This window comes from Athene noctua, chromosome 5, assembly GCF_965140245.1.
Source record: "Athene noctua chromosome 5, bAthNoc1.hap1.1, whole genome shotgun sequence".
NCBI classification, from domain to species: domain Eukaryota; kingdom Metazoa; phylum Chordata; class Aves; order Strigiformes; family Strigidae; genus Athene; species Athene noctua.
Genome location: NC_134041.1, coordinates 33,713,631 through 33,734,433, shown reverse-complemented (window position 1 = coordinate 33,734,433; position 20,803 = coordinate 33,713,631). Strand labels below are relative to the sequence as shown.

At 45.3% G+C, this 20,803-nt stretch overlaps 1 protein-coding gene across 1 annotated transcript in view; it reads right to left on the bottom strand.

Moving 5' to 3' along the window:
• Positions 1-1,118: 1,118 nt before the first annotated feature.
• LOC141961084 (ral guanine nucleotide dissociation stimulator-like 1) overlaps positions 1,119-20,803 on the bottom strand; it is a 74,955-nt gene continuing 55,270 nt past the window's right edge. The window contains exons 8-16 of the mRNA XM_074907632.1: positions 19,087-19,190; positions 17,831-17,915; positions 15,433-15,522; positions 13,498-13,584; positions 12,322-12,354; positions 10,716-10,837; positions 9,732-9,821; positions 9,201-9,215; positions 1,119-1,323 (exon numbers count right to left, since the gene is read on the bottom strand). Of these exons, the coding sequence (XP_074763733.1) occupies positions 1,119-1,323; positions 9,201-9,215; positions 9,732-9,821; positions 10,716-10,837; positions 12,322-12,354; positions 13,498-13,584; positions 15,433-15,522; positions 17,831-17,915; positions 19,087-19,190 (831 nt within the window). The remainder of the gene's footprint in view (positions 1,324-9,200; positions 9,216-9,731; positions 9,822-10,715; positions 10,838-12,321; positions 12,355-13,497; positions 13,585-15,432; positions 15,523-17,830; positions 17,916-19,086; positions 19,191-20,803) is intronic.

The following is a 20,803-nucleotide window of genomic DNA, read 5'->3' as shown; positions in this document are numbered from 1 at the left end:
TCCCTTGAACATAGGTAATATGGGATGCTTTGTACTTAATAGGGTACCTTTAACAGTTTATTGCGGTGATTAGGAATAGTATTATTGATTGTAGTAATTATTAAAATAGCATATAGTTGTATAATGAGAAATATTAGTAAATTTATGCTTGTGCAGCCTGCACAAAAAGAAAAAGGGGGAATTGTTGGAGAACGGCTTGCAGAGAGCAAGGCCACGGGTCTCTGCAGGAGCTGATTGCAGCCATCTGAGGTAAACAAAGGAAAAAACCCAGGGTACAGTTATGCTTACAAAGGACTGTTACGTTAACCAAGAGAGAAACTGAGGTACACAATGGCCTTGAGTGTGATGGGAAAGAGGGCAGGCCAGAAGAAGGAAGGTGTTGTGACATGCCTGAAGTGCTGCAGGGGGCTGGGATATGATAATGTTTTACATGTCTCCAATAGATTTGTGAGTAGTATGCGTGATTATTGTAGAGTGCTTATATAAGGTGTGATTTCTTTCAATAAAGTTGAAGCTTGCTCTATCATTCACGTTGAATCGGCTGCTTGCTTCCTCCGCCCGCCGCAGAAGTCAAACTCCCTTTAACAGCCGCAGCTGACTGAGAATGATGGACACAACAGCAGGCTGCTAACAGCAGAATAATTCATCAGACCTGAGGTATTGGAGGAGGAAATGTCTAGCTGTTGAGCTTACTCCTCTTCAGCTGATCCCATCTCCCATTTCAGTGGGTTTTGGTTGGGGGGCGCTCACAAATCCTCTTGTCCGTGTCACTGCTAACGTCATGCTGCCACGTGCTCCTCACCCCACTTCCCACAGGTAGAAATGCTGCCCGCTAGCCTGCCCCATCCCTCTCAAAAAGCACAACGAGGGACTGAAAGAAAAATTAACCTCGTGCAATTCCACTAACAGGCACCACAAGAAAATCTGGTTTCAGGGAAGGAGAGCTTCAGTCTGCCTTGTATCTCAGCAACACAGAGGGAACTGTGCAAAAATCCTGACTGGGTTGCTTTCATTTTTACACATTTATATCTAGAGTCTCTCCATTCCTCTAAAAGCAATGCTCTCGACACGACAAGCAGGCTTGGGCCCTGCTGGCAGTGTCGACAGTCTCTCTCAGGCTACTTCTTCTGGCAACAAGGCACAGACTGCACCTTTTTCTGAGACGCATCAGCGGTTCCTACGGGAGCGATGCAGGCGTCTTCAGGCTCAGGGTGATTAAACTCGCATGATGGAACACTGGCCGAGTCTGTGCTGTCACCCGAGCCCCCACTCGGAGCAGATTTGGGTTGCTCTCTGAGGGGTGTGTTATGGGCCAGTGGATCACTGGTTCCTGGGGGGTGAAAGAGGATTGAGCACTGCTTTCCGACTTGTGCCCTTTGCACGAGGCAAGGGAAGTGAATCAGTACATGTACGTGACTTGTACATGAGCAGTACAAATGAATTAATGGCCAAACTCTAGGGCAACCTGTGCAGAAAGACTGACGTTAAATCTTTCTGATAGTCAGTATCAATTCGGAGTTAAACTCTATTAGTGCTGGACCTGTTACGGGCGGCAAAGTAAAAATACCTCCCATGCAGATTCCAGCTGCAACTAAGTTAGTTGCAACAATTAAGAGATTTAGGTGTAGGAGTTGAAAGCCAAGCACCCCAGAAATCCATCTCATTTCTCCCAGACAACCTGTCTTAGTTGAACTGCCAACAGTGGGAGCGGTATCGTTGGTATTGGATACACCAATAAACAAGTATACCTGGAAAGCCAAAGATGCTCATGGAAAGGAGCACAAAATTAATACAAGGTGGATTGCCCCATCTTTCTAATTATAACCCACTCCCGGTTCACAAAACGAACCAAGAAGCTTTTCCTTCCTTTTTCCTGCAGGTCAGCGCTCCTGGAGACAGATGCCCTGAGTCATGAGGAGGGATCCTTATGTAAATCTAAATTTTTGTGCAGTGCCGATGTTCGTTGCCTTACTAACGTTTTTAGGATGCGTTGTCTATCATTGCAAAAATTGCTTTGGGTGACCATTCTCCTCTCCCTTGGTTCCGAGGGAAGGTCCCTTTGCTAATGGGGCCTGCACTTTAAAAGGTCATTACTGGACCCATGAAGGCGAGGTGGAAGTACCAAGGCCTAAACCACGCCTGCACGCTAGGCTGGGGGTGTGGAATTTCATTTTCCTGCTGCGTAGGCAGACAACCCGCGCCCCCCCCGCCCCGGCGAGTCAGAGTGCCATCTTCAGCCACAACAGCCACCGGAATATATACCCTGTTGACACTTAATTGTGTGGCAGGTGCTCTGTTAGCTCTTGCTGTATTTTTCCCGTGTGGTATGTATGTGGTCATCCTGTAAGCGTCCGTGTAAACCGTCTTGCAGTTGTACCTGTTCGTGTGAACAACCACCTTCTCCCCCCAGTTCCCAAAGGCTGGAAGCACATCCCTCGGCCCGGCCCGGGACACATTTTGTTTGAATATGTCTGCTTAAAAACTGTTAATTGATAGTGTTGTTATTACTGTTGCCTTTATCATGTGCTTGGTTAGGACTGTGCTTTATTTGTTATTTGCAGTGTTGTTGGTCGTTTACCTTTCTTTGACTCTGGGATAGAACTCCACCTGCACACACGCTTTGCCACAATAATTCTTAATACCCCCTCGTGTTAGAGGAGGTTATAGAATCAGGATGCAGGAATGGAGCTGCGTACTCGGCCGGGTTCAGAGGGCAGCTTTGCCACTGGTTTGTATGAAGCCCTCCGGCAGGACTGACAGGCTCAGGCACTCCCTGCAGCCCGGGACCTGCACCGCTGCGTGTTTGCGTGGCAGCTCCGTCTGGGTCGCCACGTTCTTTCTGGTGGTGGTTTTGACGCGAGTGGAGGCCATGGTTCAGTCTACTCGGGGAGGACGATAAGATGAAACTGGCTCGGATAAGTTCCAGACCCAGGAGATGGACTGCGCCCTGTCCGCTGGCCCTGCCTGCGCAAACTGAGGCGCCAGGCTCGGGTTGGCGTGCGTGACTGATGCACCGGGATCGCTTTTGCTTTGCCCTGGAGCTCTCAGCAAGCTCGCTGCACTCCTGCAATGTGTGACTGGACTACGTATGGCTCGTGGTGAGCTGCTGCCCCTCCGTGGGTAACGTGGGTGAGAGACTGCTTTACTTGGACAGCCCTTCCAGCCACTGTGCGGAAGAAACACAGAAGCCGTCCTCATAGAAACTTTTAGGAATTCAAAAGAAAATGCACGATTGCAGAGTAAAAAAAGGTATAGGAAGGTTGTAGCTGAAGGGTTACGGCTAAAATATGGCATTTCAAGTTCTCTGGGTGGCAGGGGAGATGGGTTGTGGGAGCTGGAAGAAGTTGAGAACAGTTAAAACAGTAAAAGTGATGAAGTTGGAAAGAGTGACAGTGAGGGAAGTGGTGTGAGGTAGGAAAAAACCCCACAACTGACATGCAGTAATAAAGTCTTAAGAAAACAGATTCACTCCAGGCAAATATTAGTGGAAAAAAAGTTTATATACTTATTGTATAAAGATTACAGGTAAGCAATTAAAAAAATCTTTTTCATATACAACATTTTTGTAATTTTAAAATCAAGAACATTCACCTTTCAGCTTAGTACAGACATACCCCCTCTGAGTGAGCAGTGCTGTGCTTTGCAAATGGTACTGCACAGACATCAGTGCACGCTTACACTGAAACGCAAAGAAAACTGAACTTCTTCTGTGGTAATCTTATCCTAACTCTGGGCAAAGTTTAAGGCTCAGTTACAAACTCGCTTCCTTCACCCTCCTAACAGGGAAACAGTGGGAGTCCTTAAACTATTCAGACTAGGACCTACATGGTGCTACTTGTCAACAGAGGTGATAAAACTTCACACAGAACATAGTAAAGCAAACACTGCGTCATGAGTTTATCGCTAATTGCGCACAGTTTTGAAAATCTCTGCTACAGAACCGGTGGGGAAAAAAAAGACCCAGGCATGTGTATCATTAAGTATTTGAGTTTGTTTTAACTCAGACTAATGTATCTCAAAGACAGCCTATTCAGTAAGAGCTGCTTACAATCCAATGTCTCATTTATGGCTTTTAAAAATAAAACTCCTAACTATCCTTTCAAGGAAGGCTGTATTCTGGTAAGAGACTCAAGAAATATGTTCTTTAAAGTTTCACAGAGAACAGATGATAACATTCCAGCTGAATTCTTTATTGCAGCTGAAAGGATGTACCATTCAGGAAACTCATTTAACAGACATACATCAAGAGCAAGGGAGCTGCCTGTAGATGACCCATAATAATGCTACGAGTGTATCAAAATCTCTGGGTGGTTGGGGTAATGTTTAAGACCCGGTTATCTCCTCTCAATACCCACTTTTAAAATAAAAGGTCATGTAGTTGCCCCTCATGAAGGAAAACGTGAGTTAAAAGTTTTGCTCTTGAAGAGTGATTGCACGTTACAAAGAGGTACATCGGTCCTTCCAGAGTACAGGCAAAAGGCATCGATTTCTGTACAACGGGTTAGCAAAGTGAAAGAAAAAACGCCCTGTAGCGGCATTAAGACCAGACCTAAATCCAGACAAGGAGTGGTTCTTTGCCTTGTTCATGGACAAACCATGACATTCATCCCAAAGCAAGTGCAGTCCATTCTTTCAAAGGTCTTTGGAAAAAAAACCCCAAATAGGTAATTTTCTGGCATGGAACAAGCGCAAAAAGAAGTTTGCCAGCTGTGTGAAAGCAACAGACCCACTTGCAGTTTCTACTGTCTCCAGGGATGAGTGTTTTGGGGATGCACCCGCCCTGCTTTTTCATGAATGTAAATCCCTCCTGAAGGCAGCAACTGCTTGTGGCACTTGGCTCACCCACACCTCCCGCAAACCAGTGTTCCCGTCAGTCAGCTGGAGGCGGCTGGGACCTCCTCCTCGGTTCAGGCAGAACTGCATTGAAACTTTTCTTCTCCCGTTTTATAAAAATAAATTCAGACCTTCTTCTGTGTAATACTGGCACAAAGGAAAATGTTTTCTCGCAAAGAGAGTTGGCTTGTGCGGTGTTCTTAAGACAAACGTTGCAGTCCTGTTTTCCCCTCTAGGTGAGGCTGTCACCTTCCTCGGCTCACGTGCAAAACAACCCCCCCAAAAATTCCAGTCTGTACTGTTGTGGAGAAGTTGTTGGAAGATAACAGTCACATGGTCCTTGATACTGAAATGAACAATTCTCTGCTGTTTGCCTCTGTAGAAAGAACTGCTGTTCAGCATTCCTCTCTGACTTGCCACTGCATAGAGAGCTATTGTTCAGCAAATTCTTTTAACTAGAGATAAGGCGTGACGTTGAAACCTCAAGTAGTAGGTCCACGGCTCACGCCTCTCGCGTGTGCTTCTTACGTTGTACCAATGAAATATGAATAATATCGTGTGGACAGTAGCACAGAACCAATCACAGTTTGTTTGCCTTCGCATAGTCACTCTCTAACAGTATGTAAGATGCTCTGTACTTAATAAAATTGGATCGAGCTTGCAAACCACGTTGGTATTATTCTTGATATCCGGGCTCTATCCATCGGCAGATGGCGCCCGAACAGGGACCTCGTTATTCTTAACACATCGACCGAGACGTGGCGATGAACGGAGAACTTCGGATAGAAACGGCGCAGAGAAACACAGAAGCCGGCACATAGACGCACTTCTGGAGTTAGGAGACGGTTCTGCAGGCTGTCCTCTGCGAAGGTAAGCTGCTATGGCACAAGAAGTGGAAGCAGCGATATGGCTCCTCACAAGTATACTCTCTAAGAGAGGTAGTGATGTGAGCCAGTCCAAGCTAAAAGACTTGGTGCAACGGGCGCAGGAGCCACAGCTTTGCCTCAGCGCCTCTATGTTATTTAATCCCTCTCAATGGAGGGCTGTAGGAGATTTACTGTGGAATTTTACTATAGAGGGTGGAAAAGCAGGAAAAAAAGCAAAGGAACTTGGATCGGTGTGGCGGGAAGTGATTAATGCTTTACAAGAGATGGAAGCTGAGCGGAAGGTGGCCGCTGCAGCAATAGAGGCGGTACAACCAGATAAAGCAGAAGTAAATAAAGCAACCACCCCACGTCGTCCGGTAGCGAAATTTTTTGGTCTCGATGTCACTAAGCTGCCTGTTCGTGGTACGTCGGGTTCCGTCGCTGCATCCGCAGCAGAAGTTGCGGCTCGTGCAGGAGGGGGTGGTACAAGCAGCAAAGTTTCAGTTTCAACTGAGAGTAAAGCGGAAGTGAAAGAGATTGCCCCTCAGATGAGGGAAATTACAAAAGAAGAGGCGGAGCAAAGCGGATCTAGTTGCCGCCCACGATTATATTCGTCCCTTCCAGTTTCACACTCCTCCTCCTCTTCTTGGTCATCATCCAACAACTCTGGCAGTAACACGCCTCCAACAGTTCCTGCTGCAGGCGATTTAGAAAATGACCAACTGTTACATCAACTAATGAAAAAGCTGGAGGAGCTACATCCCTGTATTGACACAAAAAAGGACTCTAAAATCTACCACTTGGTGGCACTCCAACTCAGGCCCTGCACTTCCTTCTGCACCACCACCACCACTGCCACCACCACCAACCACAACAAATACAGCTCCGACTATACAACGACCTCCATCCTATCCAACCTCCGACACTGATCCTGTGCAGCGACGATGGACTGGAGTAGTCCGAGATGCTATTTTAGAAGGAGACTGGCAGACAGTTGGATCTTTAGCCTGCCCCGTGGTCACTGAAGGGGGAGTCGGGAAGTGGGAACCACGTGATTGGAAAATTTTACAGCAAGCAAAACAAACAGTAACCACTTATGGATTAAAATCAGGAGCAGCAAAGAACATTATAAAATATATACTTACAGCGGATTTGATGGTACCTGCTGATTCTCAGAACATTGCTTCACTTTTATTGACTCCTTCTCAACATTTAATTTGGGAAAGAACATGGAATCAACTTGTAATTACTGAACTAAATAAGCATCAACGTGATCAGAACGATCCATTTTATGCTGGGACTGTAGGTATCTGTACTGTATCTGTAGAGTCAGGGCGCATATGCCAGCACGGCCGTACAGGTGACTTTCCCTCCAATTTTTCACCAAATGTCACAACAGCTAGCCCACCGGGTTCTTCTGCAGATACCTGAAGGGAAAAAAAACAGCTCCATTTGCGGCTGTTCGACAAGGACTTACAGAACCATATACAGTGCCTGTATTGATCGACTATCTCAAGCTATGAAAGATCAAGCGGACTTACCTGATGAAATGAAAGACTATGTTTCGGTTGTTAGCTTTTGAAAATGCCAATACCAGAACAAGGACTATACTAGCAGGTTTACTAAATGGAGCTCCTGTTGATGAAATGCTACTACGTGCTTCCAGGGCAGAACAGAATGCCCAAGCAGCTATGATTGCCTCTGCTGTAAAAGGTGTTTTACTAGCAGAAAAAGAAAAACCAGTAGTTGCTGCTGTCACTAAGATAAGTAACAAAATGCCAGAAAAGAAAAAATTCATTCAGAACATGAGACCATGTTATCATTGTGGAGAGAGTGGACACTTTAGGAGGAATTGCCAAAAAATAGAGTGGAAAGGCTAGCCACAGCTTGTTTGAACTTAATAGATCAGCTCCAGCAGCAGGCCTTTGATGTCGAGTTGCCTAAAACAGTCTAGTATAGAAAAGAAAGCATAAAAGCCAGTAAGTGAAAGCAGAACAGAGCTGGCCTGAGCAAGGCGGTCACTTGGCTCAAAGTTCTTATGCACTGTTTCATTGTTTTGCTTTCCTGTCTTGAGTGGCCTGTTGTTTCCATTTCCTCTATGCTGTTCATACGGTTTGTCAAGAGAGTCTGTTACACCCTAACACAATACCTTCTTGACCTGGCATACCCACCAGCTGCAAGGCCAAAAGCTGAGCTAATGCCCAAGTACCACAAACAAGACTCTTCGGTCTGCTGAATTTTCAGCCTCACTTGCTAGGAAATGACAGCTTGTAAACCTGATGTGTTTACAACCCAAGGGATGAGGAGGGGCGAGTTAGAGGCATGGCAGCTGGCTGCACCTTACGCGGTCCTGCACACTGCTGTCACACCCGGGTCCCACTGACACAAGACCTGCTCAGTCGCCATGAGTGCAAGAAAGGTAACACGTGGCCAAACACCAGGCAAAGGTCTGCCAAAGGCCAATTCCTCCCCGCTGCAAATTCTTTCCCTCAGTAAAGGTGCCACGGATACCAGTTTCTCTCTAAGAGTCTGAATGGAGATGTACACAACGAGAAGATCAGGAGAAAGTGTAAATTATAGGCTCTCCCTCTCCAAGACTCATTTCTAAATGCAGGTCAAGTAAATTTAAAGGAGTGTCAAAGGAAACAAACTTGTACAAGACATAAAGTAAAGAAGCCAGGTGAATTAGATGCTCTGTCGGCATGCAGTTAACGATTTAAAACAATTTAAAGAGGTGTCACCCCCTGTTGCCGGGGTGAATTATGCCAGTCTTTTCTACAGTATTAATTTGCAAAATACATTCAGAGTGCAGATGAAACAATTCTTTAGACAAAGGCTGCACAGTGCAAACAAACTCCATGCAGTAAATGACAATACTGCAGCACTGAAACGCCGTCAGAAACAAGAGAATAAAGCCTGTGCTCCGCAGCGACAGTTCTTACGCGCAGCTTAGGCACGTGCCGAGGGAGACACCCATGACAGGCCACCGAGAGCTCAGGCACTGTCATCTTCAAAGCTCACGTTCTCACAGCCAGATGGACTACGCAAAATGGAACTCAGACGGACTAATTGAAACACCTTCCAAACAGCTGCCTGGACTTTTTTTTCTTGCTTATCAGAACTCAAAACTCTAGATTGAAAACATCCATTCATTCTTCTTTCAGACCCTAGCCTGCAGTAGTGCTGATGTGAAGTGAAATGGCTACTGCCTGTTCTGAGGAAACTGGCCACAAGAACCGAGCAGGAAAGGACAGTTAGGAGCTGATAGTGCTCTTAAATTCATCATCTCCCCACCTCATCTTGATCATGCCACTGGTATGCGGGAGTCCTTTCGTATCTCCTCTCGCATCAGGTTCAAATTTCTCACCTTTAAGTTAGTTTTACTTCCGCCCTTGATCTCTGCTTTCATTTCCTGCAGCTTGCCATGAATTCCTGCTAGTCTGTTCTTTCCTGTGTCTGCTTAGCTGCATGCCCCTGTTCTCCACCGCCTCCTGCTTGAACCTTTGCAGTATTAAACTCAATTGAACCATGTCCCCATGATTATTTTCCTTCTCTAACCTGAAGGCAGCTGGGCAGATTGTTTCTATTATCAAATGCCCTTTTGCTAACCTTAATTTTCAAATTAAAATCCTGCAAGGAATTTTTGCAAGTGTGAGCAAATTAGACTAATAATAGGCCAGACTTTATCCTCATCTACTCTGTTTTGCCTCTGCATTCAGGGAAGTCATTACACAATAGATATTGAATTTATAATCCAGCCCTAAAATGATTCCTTTTTCTGACACCTTAGGAAGGCTTTTTTGTCTCTAATCTCTTTCATCATTAATAATCCTCATGACTACTTATAACAACAGCAGCAGCAAGGACAGCTTCAGACAGAAGTCTGCATTTCTAGCTGATGGTGTCTCCTTAATGTACTGCAGTGGTCTGCATCCCCAGCCAGGTTTTTCAGCGGGTAAAACAAGCACTGCTTGTTTGATTTATTCAGGTTCATATTAACACACCAGATACCCTTTGCCCCATCGTACTCACAGGCTCAACCTCTTCACCACGCTTTTCCGAGGTTTCGGCGATGGGGTGCCAGTGTCAGCAGCTGCTTCAATCTCACGTGCAAGGTTGTAACTGCAGAACAGAGGGCACCCGGTTAATTTTGACAGACAAGACGATTAGTTAGGTATCTCAAAGCAGTAATACTCAAGATATTTGAGAAGCCTTCAGTTATTCCCACTTCACCAAAGGTTGCAACCCCACAAAGAGGAACACAGCGCGCTCTACACTTTACCCTGATGAAGGGGATATTTCACTTCTTTACAACAATTTTAAAAATTAGTGCTTTTTTGGATAACAGTCATCATTTTATTTAAAAAAAATAGTCAAGAAAATACTTAACATGTGAATCTTGGATAAGCTGACTTTTTTTCACTATGACTCAGTACAATGCAGTATGTATCTATGCTTACACTCTTAGTGCAGCAGAGTGGTATTCAGATACCTAGTGGAAATATTAGAGTGCAGAAAATAAATTGCCTTGCGTTGGTCTAGCAGCATGTACCGTAGCACAGAACTCAGCAGGGCTGCAAAACCCACCCCAAACACCCGGGAGACGTTTATCTGATGAGCGCTCAGCCAGCTCTGCGTTGCCTTGGCTACCTGCTGCCTGCATCCACCAGCCCAACGCTCAGTGCCTGCATCTCGACCTCCCCTAGGATCGGCCTCTGAGCGTGCCTCTGGGCATACAGACAGCCCAGACACAACAGACTATCAGATTTCAAAGTCAGAAGCCTCATTTCCAATCTCAAAAAAAAAAAAAAAAAAAAATCCAGTCTCCAAAAACCCCTGCTAAATGTTTAACAGGGTTTCTACAGCTGGTTAGCAGAAGACAGAGGTACTTCCACCCTCCTGGAGCAGCAGTACATGTAAGTCCCTGTAAGAGGACAGCTCAAGGCTGACACAACCTCCCTGCAGGGGGGTGTGGGCTAAGAAAAGCCTGCTTCGCCGGCTGGACTGAGAACCTACCTCTCCTCCTCAGTTAAATGCTCCTGTCTGCTCCACCACTGGAGGAATTTTGGGTCTGGTGTCAAGCAGTAGCTGTTACATGCAGACTGCAAGTGCATAATTTCGGCAATTACTTCAAATTCCTAAAAAAAAATAAAGAATCAAATGGGAATTCTAATTAAAAAACAACACAAACCCAAATTCACTCATTCATATACTAAACACAGGCAACAACAGATCCAGGACAAACTTCGTTTGACCTGAAGTTCAGTTTCAGTCGAGTGACTATTTCCAGAACCAGTTTTTCAAACAACGAAGTCTTGTCTTTTTTTTTTCCCCCCAGCATCCAAAATGTTTACTGAATTGTGACATTTTCAGAGAAGCACAAATCAGAAGACAAACACAAGGAATCGCACTTCACCACAGCGCTTTTCCCAAGTACTAACTGAAGTGCAATGCCAGTGCAAACCCACCGAACGGCAGCACTGCTGGTTGTTCCTCTAGGAACGAGGGTAGCAAAGGGTCATAAAGTCTTCAGATTACCCCACCTGCTGACCCCTGCTCGGGCCAGACCAGCTGTGAGAGACAAACCATGCCCTGTGCTTAGGTGGTTCTCAGACAGCAAGCGAGGGTAAATAATTAGGGGTGCCTGCGACGAAAGCAGAGAGTCTGATTGTCCCCGGCTTTTCACGTTGTGCACTCACACTTGCACCAGAGGAACATGAAATGCTACCCGTAACACGTGTGACTAGAACGTGCAGCTCTTCTCTAACTCCACCTGCACACACGCTTTGCCACAATAATTCTTAATACCCCCTCGTGTTAGAGGAGGTTATAGAATCGGGATGCAGGAATGCAGCTGAGTACTCGGCCTGGTTCAGAGGGCGGCTTTGCCACTGGTTTGTATGAAGCTGGACCGATGACCAACCAGAAGCTCCCGTATCCCGTTATTAGTACCCTGAGCCATGCAGCTGTACATGCAAGGCAAGTCCAAGAAGTGGTTTGTAGAGCTGGGAGCAGTTAAGGGGAGGAAATGGCTCCATCACAGCCAACTCCCAAGACTGCTTTCAGACCCCAGAATGGAGATTTGGCATGACTTCATTCAGACAGAACCTTTAACTCCTACATAACATTACTCATCTCTGACCAACGAGGATCAGGCTGAACAGAAAGACTGACAGCTTTTATTTCTCTGTCTCATCTGCAGCCTTTCACCTACAAATAGTTTACCGCAGCAGAAGGAAGATATTTACAAACTGTATCTTCTGGAAAGCAAAGGTCTCATGCCACCAGCTCTGTTTCAACACACAGGTCATACACATCTGTCACATTCCCATGAACACCAAAGGGAGGGAATGGGCATGCCCCGCATGTAATTCCCACGGAAGTAAGTGGCCTGCAGCTCCTCTTCCCCTACTGCACACATCTAAAAAGTAGGTTCTCGTTCTGCAGTTTGTTCACAGTTTGGCAGAAGCTCGCAGCATTTCAGGGGTCTATTCTTTCCTTGTGAACTTGCATTAAAATTCACAGCTGTTGTATATGCCCGAGCAATGACAAACGGCCTCGCCAAGAGAACGCTCTAGAAGAGGGTATCAGTAAACTAAAAATCACAGAACATTCAACTTACCCTTCGTCTCTTCTCAAAATTGATCAGGCCGCCCTGTTGGAAGGAAAGAGCAGGGATCAGAATAGAAGAACACAAGCTTAGTTGAACTTAATCACAAACAGCGTGAAGTAGCAAGGCTAATGTAAAGCGCAGACGTGCCCCGAGCAAGGACCTTCTCCAAATACCTGTTTCCAGATCTGGTATAAACCACAGCACTCATACATCTGAGTCTCCAAGGGACAGCTGTCCTCACGGCCTATAGGGCAATCTGCCCCAGAAAAAAAGCCCAATGCAAGAATGCTCATAAAAGCTGTGTTGAGATCCGCTCTGAAGAATGCTAGTGGGATTTTGCACGGCAGAAACAAACTTGGCTCTTGCCTGTGCTGTGACTCTAGCAGTGTTCCCAGGGAGTTTCAGAAACACCAAGTAAACACAAAGCACGGACAGGAGGGAAACTGCCCCAAAGAAAATGGATGTACAGCAACCTTACGCAGGCCTGCTTCTGTGCAGTTCCGCCAAACAAACCACCACTAAAAACCCCAGCAACCACTGCCAGCCCAGGGAGAACTGTATTTGCCCATTCTTATCATAAATACCAACACCAGCACAACAAAGGCTGCAGTGTCTCTACTTATGGTTTCAAACACCTTTGAAAACTGGCCCCATCCTCAGTCTCTGTTAAACAACCAGACCCTCTTGCAGTCCTTTTTCCCTTCCTGTGCTAAATTGGTTCCCCCTGCTTGTTCAGCTAAAGAGAAACGAAAAAAAAACAAGTCTTCAATCACTTTAGGGCCCAGACACACCCGAGTCAATACCAAAGCTCTTCAGTGATCAGTCTGCAGTGCTGAATTTGTGATTGTGTGCATTTTACCAATTATTCACATAAATCTGCATGCCTAAAACGTTGTTTTCAGAAAAATGAAACAGAATAATGGAAAGCCTACTTTCTTCACATTTTCTAACCTAAGAAAACAAGACAAAATACAACGCTAAGCTTGTCCCTTCAGATAACAGCACTCCAATTCACACAAGATTCTTGTTGCTGATAAAACCGCATCTGGCTTCCTTTTTTTTGAAAACAGATTCCTCCATTTTTAAGAGCTGCAGAAGAACCCGGTAGAAGATACAGGAACAGACACGCTCAGTGCTGGGAAGGCAGGGAGGATATTTAGGATTCAAGAAATTGCCTTAATTTACCTCGATATAGTCCTGAAGTGCTGTGTCAAGCATGATGAGATCAGTGAGGAAGGTACCAAGAAAAGGTACCGTGCCTTGCATTACTGCCTGCAAATGATCAGAGCAACGTTGGATTAAATGATTGAGAAACGGTAATAATCAGAATGCTAGAACAGGCCTGTATAGGAGAATGAAATAAAAGCAGTCTGCTTAACCAAACAGTGGTCTTATCTTTTCTTTCATGGCATCCTCCTCAGTATCTAATCTACAATTCAAATCAAACTCGAATGACAGTGGGATGCTCTCACAGATATTGCCAAGTGGTTTTCTATTACCACACTGCCACCACACCCTGGTTTCTAACAGTGGGTCACCAGGAAACCCCGCCTGTGGAAGCAGCATCGAGCAGCAGGGACAGGGTCCCTCGGCTACCTGCTACAAGAGAAGGAGCCGGGGCATGCTCCCGGCTAGCCTGTTGAAGCAGTTTCTCTCTCTGCCTCATTCCAGTGGATTTTTACTTAATGGTGTATGCCACCTGACAGTCCAGTCAAATCAAGTCACAGTTGTCCTCCTCTAAGAAGTGACCATCTTCCTCAGCCATTCCTTTCATTTTGAGAGTAATTATTCACATTTTAAACTTCCTAGGCTGCTAGCAGTTGTAGAATTCAGGCTGCTTCTACACTTGTGAAGGAAACGCTTGTTTCTACCATCCAAAGGATCCATACTTTCTCCAGTCAAACAAATAGACAAAAAAGTCACATTCAGCACTTTTGCCTCCCTATCCCAGATTTCTCTCCGCCTGCCCTTTTAAATCTTTGCCAGCTTTGAGACAAAAGGCATTTTCACCAGCAGACTGGAAACTGGACACGTTTTACAAAGCAATCTCTGTAAAAGTCTGTGCAATTTTCAAGCTGGCATGTCAGAAGCTTCATGAGCTTGCTTCAAAGTAAATGCAATTGCTGCTCTGCCAGAGCTAATTTTCTTTTATCACAAGAATTCCAGTACTTACATTAGGTATCTTACTACATGAAAAAGTTTCCCTGTATTTCTCTCTAAAGGGTAACGAGAGTAGTTAACAGAATTAATTTCTTGTAGGACAGAAACAAGGCAGTTGAAAACGAAGAACACATGTCTGTATTCACCCATCTTTTATTACTCTTCTATGTGACAGATTTAGTAAACTTCTGGAAGACCTGAAACTGAGGCCAAACCCTTGTCTCAGGGTCCACCCCCAACAGCTGGTTGGGATGTGAAGCAAATGCAAGCGGGAGCAGCAAACCTGCCCACCCAGTTATCCCCTTGCAGGGGACAGGGGAAGATTGGTGCCAGGGAACATGACGTGGCCCCCGCGTACAACCACCGAATCCTGAAATCTCGGAGCGTTCCCAGCATCAGATCTCTGAACACACTGGCTATGCTGAAGCTTTGCACATCCGTTTCCTCCGGCCTTTCAGTACACAGGCGGGTGTTACTGGAGTAGGAGGACAGCTGGGCTGCGCTAAAAACCACAGCGGTTACAGCGTGGCAGCTCAGCGTAGGCCATACGGCTTGAGCGGGGTGCAGCACGGATCCCGCTTTGGAACCATCTTTATATACAGATGTATGGGGCGGGGGGAGGGGGGGGATATCATCTATATATATCTGCACTTTATATACACGCACACAGAGTATTACCTGCTTACTGCGACCCACAGCATAAGTGAAATACAGCTTTGCACAGGAACAAACACTCTGACTGCCTATTCAGTCTCAACCTTTCGCTTCCCTCGCTTTGCATCAGCTAATCTATAGCACTGATGTGATTGTTTTTCTTGACAGCGGCACTCTCAAGGTCTTTACCTACTGCACGCTCTCTTTGTTAAATACCTTTCTAGTTTTTGCTTCTTATATCATTCACCACTCAGGGTTAATCACGTTATCAGGTCAAAAAGGGGAGGAAAAGGACCCCAAACGCACCATATCTTTTTGAAGTTGCAGCCGCCTCCGTGTGCTTTCCGCATTTTCTTTCACACTGCTGTCCAGGTTGGCAAATTTGGATGTTCCTTCCTGTGAGTTACAAGAGAATTAAAGGCAATTAACAAAGGATCTAAGCGATAAGCTGGCAACTATGTTTGTGTAAAATAATTGCAAATACATTCAATGGGGCAAGCAAAAATATTTGCTGTATAGGTACATGCACGTGTACATACATGTGCTAATTTTCCGGGACTTGTACACTGACTGGGAATTGTGGACAAAATCCCACAAAATTACTAGAAGGGAGTTTTTCAGCAAAGTGGCTCTACTCTGGTCAAAGCTAAGAGCTGTTGAAAATCTCCTGGGAGTTTAAATCAGAGAAGCTTAGATGCACCTTCAGGTGGCCAGATGCTTCTCTGAACTCTATCCTGACACTCTCGACCTCAGGATTTCTGTTTAATTTCCTAATCAGGACTGCTACAAGTAAACATCTCTATCTTATGTAATGCTTGCTTGTTTTTCTCATGCCGCAACAGAGATGCAGCAACTACCCTCTGTAGCTTATTGACTAATCCAAAACCACGCAGGAAAACAAGGTAATAGGTTTTCATCTCCACAAGTCAAGCTCTCCTGTGAATGGAGGAGCTATTTCACAATAGATCTGTAGCCTTTATTTCCCTGGATCCCTACGGGATGCTGGGAGTTACTGTTACTGTCTCCAGTGGTTGGACAGGTGGGGCACGAATGATTATCAGTCTTTTTAAGAGGCACAAAACAACAGCCTGCACTTGGAAAGATCCTTTCATCACAACGTTTACTTCTCTCAGTCACAGTGAAGGAACAGATCAAACTCAAACTGTATTTCCTTCCTCGGCTGGAAAACAAGAGCAAATGAAAAACGAGTGTTGTCTCAGTGTCTTCAAGATACTGAAAGATAAACTGGAGATCCTCTAACAGCAGCCGGCGGGCAGGCACAGAACCTGAAACTGCAGCTTGCAGCAGAGCCATTGTTTGGGGAGGAGAGAACACAGCGCTCCCTCTCCGTGCCAAACAACCTGTTGTCATGTGCCATTTTGTCTGCTTTACACTTACATTTGTAGGATGGATAGGCAAGGGCAAAGACAGCTTCCCTACAGACACTATTTACAGTGAAAGAAAACAAAGACTTTAGGGATTCAGTGGACATTCATCCTCCAATCGTTACAAAACAGTCCAAAAGGAGGAGTAGGAGAGAGGTTCTAGCTATTCTGTGGAATTTTTCTCCTCTCACTGCTTTCAAAATGTTTTGCAGATCTCCTTACGGCAGCTGGAGAGGGTGATTTGCTAGGAGCCAGAAGGTCTGGGCTCAGATTGAGTTGCTGTTGTGTCTTTTTAGTACTTAGGTTAATAAGCTGTTGTGAATACACATTTTCCCTCTATGCCTATTATTATCTCACCTGCTTTAAAATTTAGCTACAGGTGTTGATAAATGGATGATAAACAAAGGAGATTGACAGGTTTGAATGTGTTCACCCATCACTCCTGAGCAAAACACTGTGTCAAATACCAAGGCAAGGGGGTAAGGTACAAATGCCAGACTGACTGGATAGAACTGCCAAAAAATCAACTGGTCAGGAGGCAGTCTATAGAAACATTTTCATGCAGACAGAAAAAACTGCCACAAACATTCCATAGTTTCTACAGAATATAACCTTTCCCTGCTATTCTTCCTCACCCCTCTCAAGACCCAGAGCTTGTTGGCGTTCGCCCAGGAGAGTGCTCAAGTCAAACTGCTTCAGACAGAGCCTGCTTTGTTGTCCATCTGGCCACACACAGAGCAGGAAGCCTGTTCCTTCGAAATTCCCAGCCCTGTTTTCCAGTTCCAAGAAAGGTATGGGATGGTCAGATAAACATCTTGGTTTAATTCCTCAGCTGAAGCCGAGTGGCATTGTTCCAGTGAAGTCAAGAGCACTACAGCCGTGCAGCCCAGTTGAGAATCTCATTTGGAGCTGCTCTGCACTCACCAGTGCAAACCAGAGCCTTTCCAGGTCTGCTCAGAGGGTGCACCAGCTAGCAGTTCAGACAATCACCCTGCCCAAGAGACGTCGAACTCCAGCAGTGGGGGCTCCAAGGCTCCTGACCTGCTGTCCTGTGAACAAGCCCTCACAGAAACTGTGCTGCTGCACCCTGCTCTGTGTGGGTATCCAAGCTCAGCAGGCTAACAGGAGCGTAGGTGCTTTCAGGAACAACAAAATCACCTCTCATCCCAGCAGAAAAGCACAGGTTTTACAGACCTCTCTTCCCTGAAGCACTGCCTACCGTAGTTCAGGGAGAGACGAGCTTTGACAGCTCCTTAGAAGAAGGGCTAACCTCAGCTTTGATTGAGATCACAAGCCTTGCAACTCAAGCTAATTCTCACCTTCAGCAGCAGCTGCCTGCTTGTCAAATAATTGTCGTGGTCTGAGAAGGTATCAGAGAGCTCTTCGAACATCAGCATCATGTCCCTGTATAGGAAAAGATTAAATCTTTTAGGTTATCAGAAAGCACTCTAATACAGATCAGATTACTGGTTTTTTCCTCATGAATCGTTAACAGTTGGGCATGTAAAAGATACCACCACCAAAACGCATCCAGTGAGATGCTGCACATCAACTAGGAACTTTCCTGGGATCTCCTGGTGCTCCCCGGTAACGCCAGCCTTATTTGACAGCAGCACAAGGAATGCCACAGGTACGCCGATCCTGGGCAGGGCTTTCAGTCACACTGAGGGGTATCAGATTGTTGTAAGGAAGCGGGTAAATGGATACAAAGCAACAGAAAAATAGCTGTGAGAGGTATCCTACGTTTTTGCCCTGTGCCACGCACTCAGGAAAGCCAGAAGCTTGTAACTGTGTGAGCCCCTTTCTATTACCCCACACTATAAACACAAGATGGCAACATCCTGATCAGCAACAGGAACACAGGGCGGCAGAAGGAAAGATCCACCTCTCCTAGTGGAAATGCAGAAGTATGCTGTGTGGCAGAGCAACGTTTCTCTTTGTTTATCAAAGACAAAGGAAAAAAACATAAATCTGTTTGTCACCAACTGAATGAGCAGAACACCATCTTTCCTACACAGCTTTCTGGTGTCTGTCTGGCATGCAGTAAATATGCCAGTTGCACAAAAAGGTATTCCCCTGTAAGAAATACCATCTTCAATACAGGCTTGGATTTTGTAGTTTGGGGATATGTTTTAAGGAAATGTCAGGACCAAGAGAGGATTAGTGAAGGTTTGTGGCAACGTTGACCTCCTCCAACTTCACAGTAGAGGAGACAACTGGCAAGCATCATGGTGGCCTTTTGCTGACCTTCCAAGAACCGTGTGCTTGTGCTGAGTCAGTAGGTAGTCCCATAGTTCTTCAAAATAGGTTGTGGAAGATCCAATACGCTATAAAGGACAGAAGAGACCCAGTACCCCTGAGGGCAGGTGGTCCCGTCAATATGAAAGAAGAGCTCACAGCAGACAGACCCAAAAAAAGGGGTCTGAGCCTCACAGGAATGAGAGTATCTTCTAAGAGGACACTTGTCCATGAAGGAGCAGAATAGGAAGACCGAGAAGAACAAGATGGAAAGAAAGAGCACGGAGCTTTTTGTCTTTGTTTGGGGCTAGCCACAGGGGCAGAGGGGGATGCTTACTTTGAAACACACACCCAGGTCTTCTTCAGCCGATAGATGGAGTTGGATTGCAGTGCTGAAATGATGGCCCTCAAGGAGGAAAAATTCTTCAGGATCCTACATTCCTGTGAAAGGAGTGGTTAGAGATACAGGAGCATGTAATGTCAGCATTACGAATATGTTAGTGCTCTTCTGTTTGACTGGTGTCATGCTCGCTACACATTCTCACTGCTAAGCAGGCAGCTGTACAAATATGGAGCATCAAAAATATCACTCCCCCCCGCCACCCCCCCCAGCCAACAAACACTTTATGGGCTTTGGCATTTATATCTTGTTTTCCTCACTTTCATGTATTTGTGGTGATGTTGCAGTGGTACAGCTTCCAGTTGTCCCAGTAAAAATAAAAGTGGAACTGAGTCCATGAAGCCAGGCTAGAAAGCACAAATATTACACTTCTTAAAAAACTCTTTACAGTTACCAATCCCTTTTACCCTTTAGAGGAAAAAACAGGCTTTGCCTCTTTATATGTGGTATTAAAAATGTAAACCCTCAATCATCTAAGCGTCAATTAAAAATAAAGACATGCAAAGGAATAACCTGTTATTCAAGTACGTGCACACTGTTCAAGAGAAAAAAACTTCCCAGCTTTTCCAGAGTCAGTACCAAATCCTAACAGAGGGACTGGTTCATAGGCATTTCTTACAGTTTCTCTGGGGGAAAAGGTTGGATGGAAAAGGATACTGAAAAACCTAGTTCTCAAAAAGACAGCACAGATTCCTGGTAAAGCAGATGCAAGCAAGGAGGAGAGGGAAAGTCTGGCCTGAGACTCTTCAAGGAACTCCTGTAAATCTGTTGGCGGCTCATGAACTAGAACGCCCGGGCACCACAGACTTAAACTCTTGCAAATACAAGCTCTCACTAACAGGTGTCCGTACATGCAAATTAACAGACAAAACACGTGCCCATTTGACTGTTGCATGTAGATGAGAATATATCCAAATCCAAACTACAATTCCACTTTGCAAATTTTGATGGGACTCATTATTACACTAATAATGCTGAATATGTAAAGGATCCTTACAGTGAAAATAGACATACTTTATTTCCTTTGTAGGACTGAATCAATGTAAAGCAACCTTAACATAAACAAAAGTCAGACCTTGGTATATCAGCAACTCTGTTCACAAGTTGCATTAAAATTGACTGAACAACTAAGGCAAGTACATTTACTCCCTTTTATTTACCTAAAAAAAAAAAAAAAAAAAAAAATCTTTGGGCAACTTAGGAGGCTACATTTAACAAAGTGTGGTTTAAGAAGACTGACTAGGCACACCGCAGCACTTGAAGCAGGTTAGCAGTTAGGCTAGATGAAGACCAAGTTCACAATCACGTGGTAGGACATGCAAGACCTGAAAGCTCTTCTTGCAAACTTTGCAGCCAAAGGAACCACGTAACGGCTCTTCTTCTGAGACCGACACATTTAAGAACAAGACCCTGCTTTCTTTAACTTCAACTTGAAATTCAGACCGGGGAGAACAGGGATTGAGAGGCACAAATTCTCAGCACTGAGATTTCTCAAACACAGGAGTTTGCACTGGAAGATCCAATTTGGAACCATCTTGACTTAACTGCACGTTGCATAATCTAAAGCATATTGTTGCAGGACGAGGTTGCGGGACAAGACACACACCAATATGGTTAACAGTCAAGCTCCAAAGTTTATGAGAAAAACAAGTCC